General features: G+C 37.2%; 1 protein-coding gene across 1 annotated transcript in view; it reads right to left on the bottom strand.

The window, feature by feature from the left end:
• Positions 1-1,353: 1,353 nt before the first annotated feature.
• Positions 1,354-19,820, bottom strand: part of LOC100029352 (sodium-dependent glucose transporter 1B) — a 37,606-nt gene continuing 19,139 nt past the window's right edge. Inside the window, exons 2-3 of the mRNA XM_056814355.1 lie at positions 13,099-13,215; positions 1,354-9,486 (exon numbers count right to left, since the gene is read on the bottom strand). Of these exons, the coding sequence (XP_056670333.1) occupies positions 8,225-9,486; positions 13,099-13,215 (1,379 nt within the window). The 3' untranslated portion in view covers positions 1,354-8,224. The remainder of the gene's footprint in view (positions 9,487-13,098; positions 13,216-19,820) is intronic.

The following is a 19,820-nucleotide window of genomic DNA, read 5'->3' as shown; positions in this document are numbered from 1 at the left end:
GAAATAACCATTATAATCACATACCCAAATTTCTGAAATGCAGCTAAAGAAGTCCTCAGATGAAATGCCATACAAACATATATTAACAAAACAGGAAAAATGAATTAATGAACTGATTATACATTTTTTAAAATTAGAAAATAAACAAACAAACCTAAAATCTCAAAAGAAGAGGAGCTATTAAAAAGTATAGGAGAAATAGACATAAAAAATGTTCTTTGAAATAGCTAATATAATTGATAAATCTTTACCAAATTTGATTAAAAAGAAGACACAAAAAAGTCAAAAAAAGGAAAGCAAATGATCATGGTGAGATCCATACAAAACCAGAAGAAATAAAAATAATCAGAACATATACTGCAGAGGATACCATATATAGTAATAAAACTAAGAACGCAAAAGAAATAGCGCAGTATCTTTAAAAATATAAACTGCCCAAATTCAGATAATCAGATAGAGAAATGTAGCCAGTCTTACTTTGGGCACCCCAACTCATCAATACAAATGGGAGTTAGGATAAAGACCTCCAGAGCTTTTTGGGCTGTATAGACAAAATAATTACAAGACAAATTTTTTAAAGGAATAGAGATAGCAGGTACCCAGAAATAGCCACTTTCTAGATATGGTCTGACAAGGGCAGAGTAGAGCAAGGCTATTCTGAACATTATGCCCTTTTAATGAAGTATCAGCTTCTTTGGCTGCCATGCCATGCAAGTGATTCAAACTGACATTGTGGTCAATAAAACCCTTCAGTCTTATTAAGTCCTAGAATCGTAGTGTAAAGGGATTAAAGGGATTTTATAGATGAATGAACCCAGGTCCTTATTTTATAAATTAAAAAACTGAAGCCAGAGAAATTAAGATACTTGGCATGGTAGAAGAGAGTGAGCGATGCCCCCAGCACATGGGAAAAACTGGTAGCAGGACATTGACAAGAGCTACACAGGATGGTCAGGTTTAGGATGCCATCTGCACCATGAGAGGAGATGCCCAAACCAAGGAGATAATAGCCTCTCTCAGAGCTATCTTTTTAATAACCAGATGGGTACAAAACCTCAGTTGTTTTAAATTCTGTTTCTTCTATGATGTTACTTAGAACACTTTTTTGATAGGGTTGTTGATACTTTTCTTGAAAATTGCTCACCCTCTGACCACTTATACAGGAGCTTGCATTTACTCATATAGTTGTATCAATTTGCTACATATCTTGGATATCAACTAGCCTTATTCAAGATATCTGATGCCAAAATTTCTGGCAGTTTTTGATGGCTCATCATTTAAACCTGAGTTCAAAAGCTTTCTTAGAAATCACAACCACCTAAAAAAGGGGAAAAAATACATTGCCATCTACAGTTTCATGTGAGTCAACATTTTATTCCAATAAATATTCACAATTATACAAAGCTGCATATACATTAGTCATATTCAAATATATTAAATCCATTTGATCACACTCCCTCCTTCTCCTGTCTACCTAAAAGAATCTCTTAATTGACTGCAGTAAAACTTGTCTATGAATGTGTGTGTAGAAAAATGTTCCTGTAATCCAAATAATTTACCCACAGATGCATCTTGGGCTCCTCTTGTAGATAACATCAGGGCAGTCTTTCTAAAAACAGGTTTTACTTTGTTAACATCAGAAAGCACTGTGCAAAGTAGTGGTATCTTGTCACATATTGTACTAGGGGAAAACACACACACACACACACACACACACACAAGCTGAGCCACATAAATACAAGGTACAATCACTACACCAATTTTCCTGACTAGCTTTTGTAGTATAGACTAAACTAAGACTCAGTCAGCTAGCCTTTGTTATCTTTATAACTTGGAGGCGTAGTTAAGGATTATAAGGATAAGAGTGTTCGTTTATTGTAGAATAGGGAAAATTTGGGTTAGTCAAATTAGGAATGATTAGTGTAGCCACTGGGCACAGGAGAAGCAGTTCCTTACAGAACCAGGGAGTTTTATTTGGGTGGCATTAGAATCCCTTCGAGTTAGAAATCCTTTTTTATCCTTATATTTTCAATAAATATTTTATTTTCATATAACAAGAGTCTCCATAAGCATCCTTGCACCTAGCCCTGAAGAGAAGTTTACTTATGAGCTTCACTTCACTAATATAAACTGAAGATACTTTGTGAACACAGCAAAAAGAGTATCTAAATCAATTTAAAATCAATAATCAATTCATTGCTTTATTTTTACAGTTTACCTTTTATTTTTATAGTTTCAGCACTATGTTTGTGTCATGAAAAGAATTTAGAAGGACTCCTTCTTTGCTTATTTTGCAAATAGTACGTAAAGTATTGGGATTTGTTGTTCTTTAAATATTTGATAGAATTCACTTGTGAATGCATATGACCCTTAAAATTTTTTCTTAGTAAGTTCATTGATGGTTTGTTCAATTTTTTTTTCTGAGATGGGATTATTTAGGTATTCTATTTCCTATTCTGTTAATCTGGGCAATTTATATTTTCATAAATGTTCATCCATTTTACCTAAATTATCAGATATATTGTTCATATAATTAGGAAAATAGCTCCTAATGATTGCTTTAATTTCCTCCTCCTTGGAGGTGAAATCACCCTTTTCATTTTTGATACTGGTAATTTGATTCTCTTCTTTCCTTTTATTAATCAAATTAAAGTTCTATCTATTTTGTTTTTTTTTCATAGAACCTAGTTTTATTAGTTCAATAGTTCTTTCGCTTTAAATTTTATTAATTTCTCCTTTGATTTTTAGGAGTTCCAAATTAGTCTTTATTTGGGATTTTTCACTTCTTTTTCTAGTTTTGTTTTTTGCTTTTTTTAGTTACATGTCTAATTCATTGACCTGCCTTTTCTCTGTTTTATTGATGTAAGCTTTCATGGATATAAATTTTCCCCTGAGTATTATTTTGGCTGTATTCCATAAATTTTTATATGGTGTCTCCTCATTGTCATTCTCTTTCATTCTCATTCTCATTCTCTTTCAGTGAAATCAATGATTATTTCTACGTTTTGTTCTTTGACCCACCTATTTTGAATTAGATTATGTAGTTTCCAATTAATTTTAAATCTTCTTTTCCATGAACCCTGTGAAGATAGGATTAATTTTTAAATCTTGGATTTTATGAAACATATACAACCTTTATTATAATTTTTATTGCATTTTGATCTGAAAAAGTTGCATTTATTATTTCTGCTTTTCTTCATTTGATTGTGAAGATTTTATGTCCTAATGCCCAGTCAGTTTTTGTGTATGTACCATGTGCTGCTGAAAAAAAAAACTAAATTCTTTTTTATCCTTATTCAATTTTCTAATTTTATCCAGATGTCTATTAAATCTAACTTTTCTAAAATTTCATTCACTTCCTTTACTTATATTTTGCTTATTTTTTGGTTAGATTTATATAGTTCTGATAGGGAAAGATTGATGTCCCACTGTCTATTTCTTAAGCTCCTTTAGTTTCTTCTTTAAAAATCTGGATTCTATACCATTTGGTGCATATATGTTAAGTACTGATATTACTTCATTGTTTATACTACCTTTTATCAAGATGTAATTACTTCCTCATATCTTTCAATCAGACCTATTTTTGCTTTAGCTTTGTCTGAGATCATGATTGCTACTCCTTTTTTATCTCAGTTGAAGGCCAACTGATTCTGTTCTAGCCCCTTACCTTTACTCTATGTGTGTCAACCTTCCCTAAATGTGTTTTTTGCAAACAATACATGGTAGAATTCTTTTTCTTTGCTATCCTCTTATATTTTATGGGTGAGTTCATCCCATTTACATTCACAATTATGATTCCATTTGTATATTCCCCTCCATCCTGTTTTCCTCTTTTAATCCTGACTTTCCTTTCACTCTGTCCCTCCACACCAGTGTTTTGCTTTTTAATCACTCCCCCCCCATTCCCTTCTATTAGTCCCCTTCCCAATACCCTCCTTCTTATTCCCTTTCTATTTTTCTATAGGATAAAATAGGATTCTATACTCCAATAAATTTGACTGTTCTCTCTCTGAGTCAATTCCAGTGAAATTAAAGTTTAAGTATTAAACATTGACACTCTCATCCTTCCCTCCACTATAATAGATTTTTCCCATTTCTCTTAGTGTAATCCTCTTTTTATGCCACAATTTCTTTTTTACATATCATCCTGAATAGCTTATTACCACACTCTCTATGTATGCTTCTTCTATTATGATAATGATAAAAAAATTTAAGAGTTAAAAATATTTTTCATATAGGAATATATAAAATTTAACCTTGTTTAGCCCCCCGTAAATTTTTTCTCTTTCTTATTTACCTTTTTATGCTCTCCTTGAATTTTGTATTTGGACATTAAATTTTCTTTTTAAATCTGATCTTTTCCTCAGCAATGCTTAGAAATCTATTTTATTAAATGACTATATTTTCCCCTGAAAGAATATAGTCAGTTTTGATGGATAGGTGATTCCTGATTGTAAATCCATTTCTCTTGCCTTCCAATCCTTCAATGTGGAAACTGCCAGATTCTGTGTAAGCCTGACTGGGGCTCCACGATAACTGGATTGTTTTTTCTGGATGCTTGAAGTATTTTATCCTTGGCCAGGGAGCTCTAGAACTTGGGTATAACATTTCTGGGAGTTGTCATTTGGGAACTTATGGCAGGAAGTAATCTGTGTATTCTTTCAATTTCTATTTTATCCTCTTATTCAAGAATATTAGGGCAGTTTGTTTGATAACTTAAAAAAAAAACAACAAACCTTACCTTCCATCTTAAAATTAATACTGTATATTGGTTCTAAGGCAGAAGAGTGGTAAGGGCTAGACAATGAATGAAAAGTGACTTGACCAGGATCACACAGGTGGGAAGTGTCTAAGGCCAGATTTGAATCTAGGGCCTCCCATCTCTAGACCTGACTCTCAATCCACTGAGGCACCTGGCTTCCCCCATTGAGGAACTTTTAAAAGGGTGGTTTGGAAGGATTCTCGGAGAGGTTTCAGCTTTTACTACTACTAAACCACCACCTTGGCTCTGCCTGATGATCAGATATTTATATTAACAAAGAGGTCAGTCTTTCTGCTAGCTGGATAAAAGGAATAACAGAAATGCTGCTGGCTATGCATTATCATGCTTGGAGAGGCTGGGGTAGGGAGTAAATAAAGAGCATGGCTATAAATATTTTTGTATAAGTCTTTTTCCCTATTATCTCTTTGGGCTACAATACCAGCAGTGGTATGGCTGGATCAAAGGGCAGTCAGAAAATGTACTTTTTTTAAGTAATGATTTTTTTTAATTTGCAACAATAAGTTGCCCAAGGATCTCTTGACTAAAAGAATAAAGGAGAGGTATGGAAGAGATCCTTTCCTAATCCCTTTCTTTTCAATCATGAAATGACAGAAAAATCCTTCTCAATAACACTTCAACTGTTATTATTAGATTGCTTAAGGGAAAGAGGCAAGAGGGAAGCATCTAAATATTTTAAGTTTATTGATGGGAATGGGAGGGGAAGGAGGCTAACAAAGGAGAAGGAAAAGTTCTTAATCTTATCCCCAAACCTAAATTCCCTTAATACTATCCTAATGGCTAACTTACCTAGGCTAAATAAATTAAGTCCCCGCAAAAAGAACCTCACAACACAGAGTCCAGTAAATGAGGCAAGATCCCAAAGTAGGTCCAGCAGAGAAGTTCTCCTTTTGTCTTCCTTCTAGCTGCCAGCAGTCAGTTCAAGCTGTTTTTCTCCTCTCAAGCTGGTATCTCAAAGGGGCCAGAAAACATGAAGAAAGCTGGAAATTTTAACTACCTCCCAAAGCTTCCCCCAGATTTCTGGTTTCAGTTGGAATCTTAGAATCTTGACCCAGGCTCTCATATGATTCTGTGTCACATGTCCCTGTCAATCATTTTACAAGTCTCTGCTTCTTACACAACTAAATTGATGTATTTTTCATGACAGGCAACGTACCTCAAAGTACTTAAAAAGTTTATTACATCACACTTAATTTGTTTTCATTCAAGATAGTCTTCAATCTCTCCCTACATTGCTTGAGGTTTTGATTATACAAATGCTTAGTAGAATGAACTATTTCCCAGAGAAAGGCTCATTTTAGCATCACTAATTCCCAGCAATTTAAGTTTCAGTTCTTCTCTTGGCAATATGGAAAATACAAGGTAGTTCTAGCAATACAGTTTACACTGTACAGCTACTCACAATGTAGCCTGTGATGGCGAGTGCCTTTCTAGGAAACTCTATATACTTTTCTATATCTCCTGCCAGGTTGGGGGATTGTTTATGCCCCTCATCCATTCACCATTCTCCAGCTCAGCCTGCCCCTCTCTGTTCAGCTGCTGCTATAAATGCCCATTAACCAGATGTCCCATGGGATGGCTTGTAGAGTGGAGGAGCAAATGAAGCATCAGTAAGCTCAGAGGTTTAGCTCAGGGACAAGGGGAGCTATAAAAAGCAGAAGAGCATTTGTCTTCCCCTCTACTTCCACCACTCTTCCCCTAAAATTAAGGTCATTCAATGGGGCCTAATGTGGTAAAATAAGCAAAAGGGTTCCAAGGCTCAAAGGCTGGAGTGCCACAGAAACAGAGTAGGATGATGAAAGGGGAAAGGGATGCCCATTTGAGCACTAAGACTGTCGGCAGAGGTTCACTGGGTCGCACAAGTGCACCATCCGGCAGGGAAGGAACTAGGTAAGAGAAAGGTATGTTGTATCAAGGCCAACATGTAGAATGAGAAAGTGTAGTCAGTTATGAAACCTGGGGAAAAATATAATTCAGTGTCCAGGAAGAGACACATTTTAAGTGGAAGAAGTGAATGGCCTAAGGACAGCCCTAGACTGTCCATGGTGCAAGTCAATTCATCAGGTTTTCTATGATGTAAAGGAAAATGATCTTTTAAAGATGCTCAGTCTCCTCTTCAGTGACCCCAGCCTCCCTGAGTAACATTCATCTGGTTTCCTAGGAACTTGATAACAGAAAGAGGCTTGCCCTGGAAAAGGAACAGGAGCCTACCACATTGCAAAGGCAAATCTCTTCTTGTGAAAGCAGTTGGCACTCTGGATCGATACATCCATCTCTTAGGGTTCTATCAACCAAACCCTGGATGAATACATGCAGCTGAATTTCTAGTCCTACAAGGCCTAGAAACAAATTTGGAGCAGAGATAGGTAATGGACCCTAGAAGAGTCCTTCCCTATTGGTCCTACTACTAATGTAGGGATACTATTTTGCTACTTTTAAGAGCAAAATTTTAGATATGCAAATTCCCCCTCAAACTTAGAGAGAAAAATAATCACCATAGAAAAATAAATTACTAACTTTTCAGTAGGCTTTTCTCTTTTAAGTATAATTCTTAACAGTATAAACTTCCCTAGAGCTGAGAAAATTATTTCTTAAGGACATCCTCCTTAAACAATGGCTTAAAATATTAAACACTAAAGTCTGTGAAACTTTCAGGCCACTAAATTTCATAGCAAAAGTACAGCCAAAGTGATTTATGTCATTTTTATCTTTCTTTTTCAACTACTTTTTTTTTCTCTCAAACTGGGCTTTGGGAAGAATGAAATGAGCATATAACAATCTGTACAATTAAAGTTAGTGCATTTTACTCTTTGGAGAATATCTCATTACTATACAAAGAATTTTAGAGCTAGAAAAGACCTTAGAGATCAAAATCCAATACTCTCATTTTTACAATAAGAAACTAAGACTTGGAGGAATTAAGTGATTTAAGCAAGATCACAGAGCTAATTGGTAGTAAAAAGTAAGAACTAGAGGCGTAAATTACCTCTTGACTCTCAATGCAAGGTTCTTTCCATTATACCTCCCCCACCCATTATTATCAGAACTATATTATGAATCAGAAATCTGAAGTATTATCATCATCTATTCCAAGTTGAACAGAATTGTCTACACAATTTTTGTCCAAGTTAAAGAAGATTTTTGAGGCAAGCAATAGATTCTTTCATGAGGTATTACCAACTCTACAACAGACCCTTGAATTCCAATAATTTGCTCTACTCTTCACTCTTACAATAAAGTCACTTTACTAGCCATATCTCACTATTCCTGTCCTCTTTTTGTTGTCAAAAAATCTAGGCTGCACCAGAATGCTCATTTAGTTGAAATCAGGGTTAAAAGTGCCAAACCCTAAAATGTATTTGAACTTGTTAAGTATCTTCTCTGATTTACTTCCTTAAATTCAGTGGTTGTTACAGGAATCAGTAACCAATCCATCTTTTACTGTTAGTCATTTTTTTCCCGCTCCGTATTAAGGTGCTTCACAGGGGAGTTGCCAGTAATAACCAGAGAAGAACTGAAAGGTATGTCATTTGACAATAATTGACTAGAGGTTTCTACTGGGGATTCTCTCAAAATTTTTCTAGATGTCTCTATTACTGAATTCCTCATCGTATTGTTCATTTCAATCATTTCAAAATCAGCTTCATTCCATTCTTCTTCAGCACCCTCTTCCACATCATCATCATCATCATCATCATCATCATCTTCATCATTAAATCTAGAAGATAGTAATGCTTTTTGGTCTTCACTCCTTCTACTTTCCTGAATCTTCTTGTCAAGAGGGGCAGTGGCCAATTTGTACATGATAGGAAACAAAACCACTGTTGCAATAGCTGACCCCAAAGAAACATACAAAACTCCTGGAAGATAAGGGTATTTTCCTTGAAGCACTCCAACCACTGCAGGAATGACCATTGATCCCAAGGCAGCACCAATTACAAATAAAGCAGCAGCTTTGCCTTTAATGGTCACGTACTGTTCAATCCAGGAAATGCCACTGGGAAAGGTAGTAGCCATTGAAGCCCCATATACTGCAGTTGCCACCCAGAGACAAATGTGGTTCTTATCAAAAATCACCAGGAGCAAGGAAGAAGCCAAGCTGCCCACATTGCACAACACAATCATGGTTCCAGGCTTCATACACGTAGCAAAACAGATCGCCATGCCCCTGCAAGCAGCAAATGTCCCCCAGAAGGCAGAGTTCAAGCCTGCTGCTTGGCTTTCACTCATGCCAGCATGGAGCATTGCAAAAGAGAAAATGTAAGAGCTATACGTGACCTCTGCTCCTACATAAAAAAAGAAAAACACAAAAAGGAGTCCAAGAAGAACATTCTTGTGTTTTGCAGTTCGAGATTTTTGAGCAGTTGCTTTTGTTTTCTCTTGATTTGGACTTTTTTGGAAAAATAAAATAATAAAGAAGAAAAATATCACCAAAACATAAGTTCCTATAACCATATAAGCCCAAAGCAAATTTTCATTAGCAGGTACTCCAAATATTGCTTCTAAGTCGGCTACAGGTGGTGGGCTGAGCTCAGAGTGGTTTGACATATCAGCTATTGTGTGGTTTTCAGAGGGCCCAGAACTGCCCAAAGCCAACTTCGCCAGTAAGGGAGCCAAAAAGGCCCCCAAAGCAAAAGTGAAATGCAAGGCCTGCAGATGTGGGGCTGCTTCACCTCTCCATATATGCAGGATGATCACATTGCCACCTACAAATAATAAAAAGAAATATATTTTTGTGTTAAAAATTCTGTATGTCACTGTTATATTGAAAGTCAATGGAGTAATCATCTTCAGAAAAAGGTTTAAGTGTCAGAAAGAACATACAAGAAATATAAACTACAACTTGCTAAGCCAAGAGGCAGGCCAGCATAGAGAAATCAGGAAGATCTGGGTTCAAGTCATGCCTCTGATCCATACTGGCCAGGTAGTCCTGGCAGCTCTAAGACCTTTAGCTGCAGTCACTAATCTGCTTTACCTGAGTGCATTTCTTCATATGGAGTTCACAGAGTCAGTGAAATCACAAGCCAAGACCCATCCCCTGCTCGAATGCCATTAACCCACCTTCAAACCTCAGAGGACTCTGACAATTCTATATCCCTTAAGTTATAGAAACAAATTCCATGGACACAGTGAACACCGATATTTTTCTCAATGAATCTACCTAATTACACAAACGTCATCTCTAAAGAATCCAAATGGCCTAAGTACAATGGAGAGACAGAGAGGGTAACTTAGTACTATAAGGAATTCTTACCATAGATTTGTGTAGGGATTAATCAGCCCACAGTGACAGAAAGTAGAAACCATAGCGAGAGTAAGGAGAAACCATAGAGATAGGAAGAGGTAGAAAAAGGGGATAAAAGTCTGCCAGCATCAGTTGGTCGGGGGAGCCAGTTGCTGACAGGGCTGGCAGTTATGGGGAAGTTGGCTATTGGGAGTGTGTTGGGTTGGTGGTTGGCATTTAGTTGCTGGAATATAAAGGCAGGCCTGAGCTTACTGAGAGGGCTTTTAGGCTTTAGCCTTTAGAGGGTTTTTTTGGCTTTTGGTTTGGGCTGTTAGGTTTTGGTTTTTGTTTTTTTCTTTTTTGAATGTTTTGGAAGGTAGCTGGTCTTCATTGACAGACCTAATTCAGATTGGATTAAACACTGATTGGGTTGGTTTTTATTGGTCTGGATTGGGTTGGAAGTTTATGAGGTGGTTGTTTTTATAGGTAGATATAGGCAGTTTAGGTAGTAATTATAGGTAGTTATAGGATAACTAGTATAGAAATTAGGAAATTTTCTTTCTCTACCTCTTTCCTATATTTCCTTTACTATATTCATTTTACTATATTCTTTTACTATCTCTATTTTAATTATACTAAATTGTTAATTGCTAAAAGTTGCTAGAAGTTTTCTCTGGCTTAAAGGGATAATATTAATTTACAACTCTATTCGCATTAAAACTAAAATTGTTAAAATGTTTCTCTCTTATTTTGTCAAACCCCTATTTTAACCCTTACAACTCTCTGAAGTATATAATCAACAAACTAGACACAATGAGCAGCATGAAAGACAGCATGAGAAAAGGAGAGAGACAAAGGGAAGTAGATGGAGAGTGCTCAGTGCTGAGCTGATAACAAGCCATCAAATACTATAAAAGAGAGAATCTGCAGTGCATGCAAAGGACATCATCTGGCAATCAAAAGGTAACATTCCACTGGAACGTTCCCAGGAGAAACAGTTGGGGAGTCAAGCCAGCAGCTGAACTGGGAGATTTTTTTCTGTCCTAAGCTAAGAGAGACCAGGGTGGCTTCTGACAGAGTGGTAGAGAAGAAGCTGGGGTTTCTGGCTTTTGAACTAACTTTTGTCTAGTGTGGCTGATGGTGATGGCTGAACCTGAAGAACTGCTTGTATATCTGAGATTTGAGTTTAAAGAAGAAAATATTTGTCCTCTTATCTCTCTCTGATTGTCCCTGCTAGTGACTCCCCGACAGACTTTGTGTCACAGTTGTGACTGAACTGTCATTTTCCCAATATCCTCCTAACTCCTTGTATAGATTAGGGAAACCCCCCATCCCTCTTACCTCATCCTCCATCCTTTCCTGTCTTCTCCAATAAACCCATTACTTGAGAAAGAAAGAGTATCTTCTCTAAACCTCATAGTTTCACCTTGAGTTACATAGAACATGACTGACTAAAAGGGGGGTGAGAGGAAGGGAGGCAGGAGGGAGTGGGTGAAAAAACAGGTGGCATTTGAGGGAGAAGAGTAGGCAAAAAATTTTGATCTATTAGCCATCCAGTAGAGAATCAATTAGCCCTCCAGTATTGATCAACTGAAACCCTAGAGTATCCCCTCAAGTATCCCCTTTATTACAATACTCAAAGGCTAATAACAAAGAAGGTCCACAGCACAAAGCACAAAGTCTATAGAAGGAAAAGAATTGCAAACAAGGAGAAGCTCCTGGTACTGGAACTAGGACAACAGAAGTGACAAAGCAAACTCTGTTTCAAAGTAAAACATTCTACTCAGTTTTTAATCATCAGATAACAATGGGGTTACTGAAATTCTCTAGAAATATTAGAAATTTTAGAAATATTACTTATGCACATACCAGGTCTAATAGTTGGATCTGACCATTTCAGAGTCTACCAAGACCCTCTAACACCTCCATGAAGGTCAAGTGATACAAATTGGTACAGTCACTTGACTCTTCACAGATGTGTGGACAAAATACTGATGGATAAAAGTCACACACTGAGCTAAGAGCCCAAAGTCTTTATTTCCTACATCCTCAGCTACTACAACTGGGGGAAGAAGGAAACACAAAAGGCCACAGTGTTAATGGTGGATGAAACCACTTTACATATATTGGATGTGTATGTACACATGTGATATGAAAGAGGTGCCTAAAGCAATGAAAAGCTAGATGATTTGCCCAGGGTATATCACAGGCAGGACTTGAACTCATGGCTTTCTTCCTCAAAGAATGATCACTTGAAGGACTGCCATAAGGGAAAAAGAAATTGACTTATTCTATTTGGTCATTCTTGAAGACTGGTAAGTTGTAAAACAGTTGCTGATCTGCACTAGTAGAAGAAGTTTCTTCACTGGTGATAAAACCATAACTTCAGTCTACATACCTTCCTTTGTGTTTGTGTGTGCATGTATGTAAGAATGTATTTACATAATGCATTTATTTGTATACACACAAAATTAAACAGCATTAGTGGGTATCAAAGAGGTTAGATAATTCAGGAGTAATTTGCTGGAAGAACACAGGAATTTGGACAGAAGGGGGAAAAAACAGAAAAAGAAGTGATAAGCAAGAAAAGGAACAATTTTTTCTCTTTAGCTCTAATTACCCATGCAGGCATTCCAACTCAAGTATTCTAAGTCTACCTTGAACTTAATAGGCAAATTAATGAATAATTAGTAAACATTCACTGAATTTAATCTTACTTAGACTCTAAGTCCAAATTTAGTTTAGGTTTTAAGTAATCACTTTGTAACAGAATAATTAGAATTTACTACCTAAATGAAAGTTATCTTACTATGTTAACTATTGTCACAGGAGAAATCTTTCCTCTCTATGGTATTATCCTAACTAACACATATTGCTTATGAAGTAGGGTGGACACAAATCACAACAGTAGGCTCCCACACCCAACCTCACACCTGGCAAGGATTATGGTCATAAGAACAACACATTTTCAGGAATATATGGGAGTGCCATATGGGAGAATAACCTAGAAAACAGAGTTCACTGTTTTCTAAAAGAAATTATCTTTTCTTCTGTCTCTCCTTCACCCAGGAATGATCACAGTAAATTCACTTACCTATGCTTACCATTCCAGTAGAAATACCAAGGCCAGCCATCAAAACAACCAGTAATATTGCTTTCTTGCAAAAAGGGAGAAGGTAGAGACCAAAAGATGTCCCCAATATTGATAGAGCTGAAAGAAAAGTAAAAATCAGATACAAAACAAATATTCATGAGATCTCACTATCATTAAAAAAAACTCATCTTTATCATTTTAGTCTAAAATTAGATCAAAGTAAACTGGCCTATATTAAGGAATGAAGAACTTCAGCTTCTTCAAAAAACAGTCAATCAGGAGAAATCAGGAAATCTCATTTAAGGAAATAAACTTGAACAATTAGACAAATTTCATTATTTCATTATTAATAGACTAAGTTTCTATTTTAAAAATCTACTTTTTATACTACCAAAATGAGTTCATGGACTCCAGGTTAAAAACCTCTCCTTTAGAGAGAGCTGGACAGTCATTCATACTCTTTGAAGAGCTGCCAGGAAAGGACTTCACTACTCCAGCAGTCAATTATATTTTTAGGTAGTCCTAAGTGCTCTCAAGTTTTTCCACACATTGAACCAAACTCTGCACAAATCCACTTGTTACTCTAGATCAGGGGTCCCCAAACTATGAACCATGGGCCACATGCGACTCCCTGAGGCCATTTATCTGCCCCCCATCACACTTCTGGAAGGGGCACCTCTTTCACTGGTGGTCAGTGAGAAGAGTACTATATGTGGTGGTGCCACAAAGCATGGTGTCACTCATGTACAGTACTAGTTCCAGTGACATAATCCTTTGCGTGGTGCCTTGTTCTGAGAGTAACTGAATGAGAACAAGGTGCTGTGCAAAGGATTATCTGGCTGCACAATGGAAGACGTCAGCATGGTGAGCGGCGATCTGGGGTGGGGATTCTGCACTGTGTATACTGCTGCAAATATAGTGGTGGCAGTGATGGGTCTGTGCAAGGGTGACAGACCCATCACAGCCAGCGCTGCAGCCTCCACCATCCCAGACAGCGGTATGCAGATTTGTTCATAGTTTTTTTTTATAGTCTGGCCCTCTAATGGTCTGAGGGACAGTGAACTGGCCCCCTGTGTGAAAAGTTTGGGGACTCCTGGACTAGAGTGTCTATGTGGCATTATCAAAAGATGGAATGGGCTGTCTTGAGATTCAGTAGGATTCCTCACTAGAGGGTGGATCATGGTGGTCAGGGACTGTAGCCAGAATTTTTGTTCCATGACAGTCTGGAGGAGAGTCTCTGAGGTCCTAACTGTGACATTCAGTGAAGTTTGTATCTCAATTTGAATAAACTATGCCTGCTCTACATCTGCATGCATAAGGCCCTTGTCTAAGAGTGGATGTGGAAAAGCCAATTGTATGTTAGTTGTGACTGTATGTATCTAGAAGTATCTCAATATGTGTGTGGGGGGGGGGGGGTTGAGGTACATGTGGCAAGATTAGCGTGCATGCAAATATCAATCTTTTACCTATGGATGTAACTTCAGGCTCCTTTTCCTCAACTCCTATAATATTCAGCATAGAGGAGAGCTCAGGACTTTTTGTTTTAATTTATTTTTTCCTCAAATACATGAAAAAAAACATTATTTATCCTTTTTTTAAAAATCTGAAACAAATTTTCACCCTATCTCTCTCCTTGATAAACAATTTCATGTAGATTGTACATGTGTAATAGTGTAAAACATCTTTCCATATTAGTCATTTTGTGAAAAGAATTGAAATAAATTGCAAGTGAAGGAATAAAGTGAACTATGTATTTGTCTCAATCTGCATTCAGACCCAATCAGTTCTGTCTTTGGTGGAAGATGGTGTTTTTCATCATGATCAGAACTTTTTTTTTTAAAGATCATTCTTTGCCAACATTTGTTAAGTGCCTCTTATCTGACTAGCACTGAACTAACTCTCCCAGAATCAGAGGACCCTGGGATTTGAGAATTGGAGAGACTCTGTACTTCAATCTCTACTCTGTATGGAGCCCATTCCTCCTTTGGACAACTCTAATTGTTAGGAAGGTTTTCCTGACTCCAAGCCTAACTTCACTTTTTTGCAACTTCTACTCAGGACTTCATACTTATAGAGAACTATTATGTACCCCACATGCACAGTCCTCTCTTTTCCAGGTTAAACTTGCCCAGTTTCTTCAACTGATCCTAATGTAACAGACTAAACCTCTTTCACTGTCTTGGTCATCCTTCTCTAGACATTATTCAGTTTATCAGAATCCTTAAATTATGAGGTCTGATGAGAGCAGAGTTCAGTAGTACTTACAATCTTCCTATTCCCAGATGATATTCCTCTCAAGAAGCTCAAAACTGATTTTGCTTTTTTGAACTGCCGCCTTACCTTTTTTATAATGTCCATCTATCCATGCCTCTCCTATCTTGTATCTGTGAAGTTGGTTTCTTTTTGTACCCAAGGATAATACATTTATCACTAACAAATTTCATTCTATTAAATTCAGCCAAATCTCTGGCCAATAAAGATCTTTTGGGATTCTGATTCTGTCGTCCAATGTGTCTCCCCACTTAGTAGTCTTGTTGAATGGTTTCAGTTATGTTTAATTCATCATAACCCCATTTGAGGTTTTCTTGCCAAAGATAGTGGAGTCGTTTCCCATTTCCTTCTCCAGCCCATTTTGCAGATGAGAAAACTGAGACAAACAGGGATAAGTGATGTGACCAGGGTCACAGAGCTAGAACATGTTGAGGCCAGATTTGAACCCATGAAGAAGAGTCTTCTTACCTAAGGGCCAGCACTCTATCCACTGTGCCACCAATTCCCTAGCGTGTTCTCCTTTGCAAGCATTCCATTTTGTTTTTATTCTAGTCACTGACAAAGATGTTAAACAACACAGTATCTAGCATAGATCCAGAGAGCATTCTCTCTCTCGGGAGAGCCGTCTGCCTTTGAACTACTAACACCCATTCTTAGAGTTTGGCCATCAAGGCAGTTCTGCACACATCTGCTGGCAGATTGTCTAATCTATCTCTACATCTTCCCTACAATAAGAGTATGAGAAACTCTGTCAAAAGCTTTACTAAAAAATCTAGATAAACACTATGGACACCTATCTATCTGTTCCTCTTATCTACTACTTTAGTAATCCTGTCAAAAAAAGGAAATGACGTTAATCTGATATGATCTTTCTTGATGAAGCCGTGCTGTGCTGTCACCACTGCCTTATCTCTTTAATGATCCATTCTATAATTTTTCCAGGAATCAAACAAGCTCACTGACTGAGAGTTTGCTGACCATTCTCTCTCTTTTTAAAACTGAGATCTTTGTCCTTCTTGTGGAACTTCTGCTGTTTTCCACCATCTCTGGTTATCACTGATAGTGGCTTAGGATCACATTTGCCATTTGTTTCAGGGCTCAAAGATGTATTTCATCTTATCCAAGTGACCTGAATTCACTATAGCCAGGCACTCTCTTATTATCTCTTTACTTACTTCGGCTATCAACTACCTGTGAGTCATTTTTGTTTTGTCATTTTCAGTACTCCTTAGCAGAAAAAACAGAAGCAAAATAAAAATTCAGGGGCTTTGCCTTTTCTCTTGCCCATTATGTGTTCCATCATCCCCAAGTAAAGATCCTATCACTTCTTGGATGATTTTTCTTTCAAAATAGCTTTCTTTTAAAAAACAAAACATTCATATCTGGCCTCAAATACTTCCTAGCTATGTGACCTTAGGCAAGTCACTTAACCCACTGCCTAGCCCTTAGTGCTCTTCTGTCTTAGAATTGATTCTAAGATGAAAGGTAAGGGTTTTTTAAAAGAGAAAGAAACCAAACCCTTTTTTGATGTATTTAGCCTTCAACTCATTCTGAGCTATTAATAGGGGAATGACAGGCTCGTAAGAGCCATCCTTTGATACATAATCATCTAAATCTCCTTTGCTTTCGAGATGCCTCAGATGTAGAAGACTCATTAATAGCTTTATAGACTTTACAATCTACCCTAAGAAACATACATGCTCAAAACAATCAGACTATAACTAAGCAGTATATGGAACCAATAAAATGAGATATCTGCAAACCTTAAAGCATGATATTACTGCAAACTTATTATCATTCTAAAAAAAACCAACAATAGAATACTAAGAGGCAAAGAAAACCAAGGCTCATCTAAAACACAGGCATGAGAGCCCTGGTCAGATCCCAAATATATTTACTCTAGAGCAGCACATTTTCAAATGATGTGATGAAAATGGAGGGCAACTCCAGGACACCTTGCCCAGGATGAATAGGGGAATTAAAACTGAGACTTGAAGATCATTCGAAAGCATGATGGTTGTCTAACCTCAAAGAGAGAACATTTCATAGTAGATGGAGCAGTAGACATAAAAGTCAAGAAAATTAAGAGTTTGAATCATGCCTCTGAAATGTAAAATCTCTATGATTCCTCTCTAAGATGGGAATAATAATGGTAACTACCTTACAAGATTGTTGTGAGGAACCAAATGATATATGTAAAGAGCTTTATAAATATGAACTATGATTACTAGCCAAATAAAGGAAGAGCTGTAAGAACTATTCTTCTTAGTCCCAAAGGGTAAAACTGGACCAATAAGAGCACTTCTAGGGAGTATGATTTCAGTTTAACATAAGAAAGAATTTTCTAATACTTGCAAATGGACAATAATGAAATGGAATACATTGTTAGGTAGTAAATTTGCCATCACTGGACATTTTTAAATACAATATGAATAACCAATCATCAGAAATGTCATAGAGGGACTGTATTTCAGACTGTATTTCAATAATTCCTGTTGCCTCTTCTGATTCCAAGAATTGGTTCTATTAATATTCATAACACCTGATCCCTTAATTAAACTGGAGTTATTTCATTAAAATAGCAATTCTTAATCTTTATGGGCTACAAAATACAAAATCATCTAAACATATATACTGCTACTGTCCATAATCAAACTGCATATGACAGAACTTTATAGTGTACAAAAGAAGAGGAAATGACAGGATTTTTTTTCAACTCATAAGAGAAGATAAGTGTTTCCTATTCCTTTTTTTTCTGATAAAAAATTGATCAAATGTAGTGAAGAAAAAGCAATGATTTCTTCTAATCCAAACAACAGTTTTACTCCTAAAATTACAAGAACTCAACTTTAGAATAGCCTGTAACAGGATTACAGCAACTGAGCTGCAAGGGATCTAAAAGGTCAAGTTCAACCTCCACATTTTACAAATGAAGAAGCCAAGCTCCAAAAAGGTTAAGAAAACTACTCAGGGTCACCCAAAAGGCCAGGGATTAAGGGTATAAAAGTACCATGGTGAGATGGAGAACAGAAAGCAGATCACTTTCATAGCCTTCACTTGTTCCAGACCCTATAACAATAGTTATCTCTTTGGGAAAATTATGATGTTTAAAATTAAATCTGGTAAAAAAATTTTTTTAATATTATCTTAAACACTTAAATTTTTTTAACCCATTCAGGGGGAAAATGGCCTTTTATTCTCAACAAAAAGAATTTCAATTTTTAAGTGTTAAGAGTCAATATAGTACTTCATTACTTTAATGTAGATCAAATCTATAATTTAAAAAAAAAATCTGAACCAAATCCTCTAAAGTTAAAAGACTTCTCCACAGATTTCAAAGGTGAAGAAATTCCTTAACTGCCACATACAAAAATATGCAGAAGTCAGCAAACACCCATTCACCCTTCACCACAGTTAGATACTTTGTCCTCAAAGGCAATTTATAATTGGCCTAGTCTTATGATCTCAGAGCCAGAAAGGGTGACTAGGAGCTTCTTCGATTCTAAAAAGGTCCCACCAAATCAATCTTGACTCAATATGAGCTGTTAAGTCTGAAAAAGAGAAGACTTCTAGAGAAAATGATAGCTGTCTCTTAATTCTTGAATGGCTGTCAAGTGAAAAAAGAATTAAAACTTTCACTGATTGGTCCCAAAAAGCAGAACTAAGAAGAAAGGGCAAATGTTGTAAAGAACCAGACTTTATCTTGATGAAAGAAAAAACTTTCTAACAATTAAAGTTGTCCAGAAATGTACCAGACTGTTGCAGCATGTATTTGAAGACTAATATTGGTCTTCAAGTGGAAGCTGATGGGGATTTGTTGGCAACACTGAGAATCAGTCATGTTATGGTATGACTTGCACTAAAGGACCTCTGAGTTTCCTTCTGATTTTAAGAATTTGTATAGTCCTGATTTAAAAGACTCTAGACTCGGGACTTCCAGGTAATCATGGCTGCAATCTAGACGCCACACGCTTCCTCTCACCGGCACCGAACGAAACAGACTACATCAAAGGAGCATAAAAATCACCTTTGGAGGAACAGAAGGACACCCCAGTACTCCACAGAGGCGAAGGTACGTGGGGTTTGAACATTTCCACACTATAATAAGAAGGAGGAAAAGCTTGCACAGAAACATGAACTGAGCGCCCTTCTCCCCCCCCACCTCCCCCACCAAACCAGAGGGAGCTACCTGAGCGCTCACTGGGACAGCGAATGAGTGGGGAATGTCTCTGTCTGGGGGGGGGGGGGCACTCCAGGGTCCTTGGGATCTGGGGACTGTCAGGAAAAAACGTCTCAGGGCGGTTTCACTGGAGAACCCGGCACTGAGCACGGGGGTCAGCGAAGCTGTACTTGGGGTGGCTGCTCTGAACATCTCGGCGGAGCTAAACACCAGGGGTGGACCACACGCTGATTATCTGGGCGGAGCTGAACACCTGGGCAGTGTGGCTGTG

Source organism: Monodelphis domestica, chromosome 2 (genome assembly GCF_027887165.1).
Source record: "Monodelphis domestica isolate mMonDom1 chromosome 2, mMonDom1.pri, whole genome shotgun sequence".
Taxonomy (NCBI): Eukaryota; Metazoa; Chordata; class Mammalia; order Didelphimorphia; family Didelphidae; genus Monodelphis; species Monodelphis domestica.
Note: the sequence above shows the minus strand (reverse complement) of the source record. Positions and strands in the feature narration are given on the sequence as shown.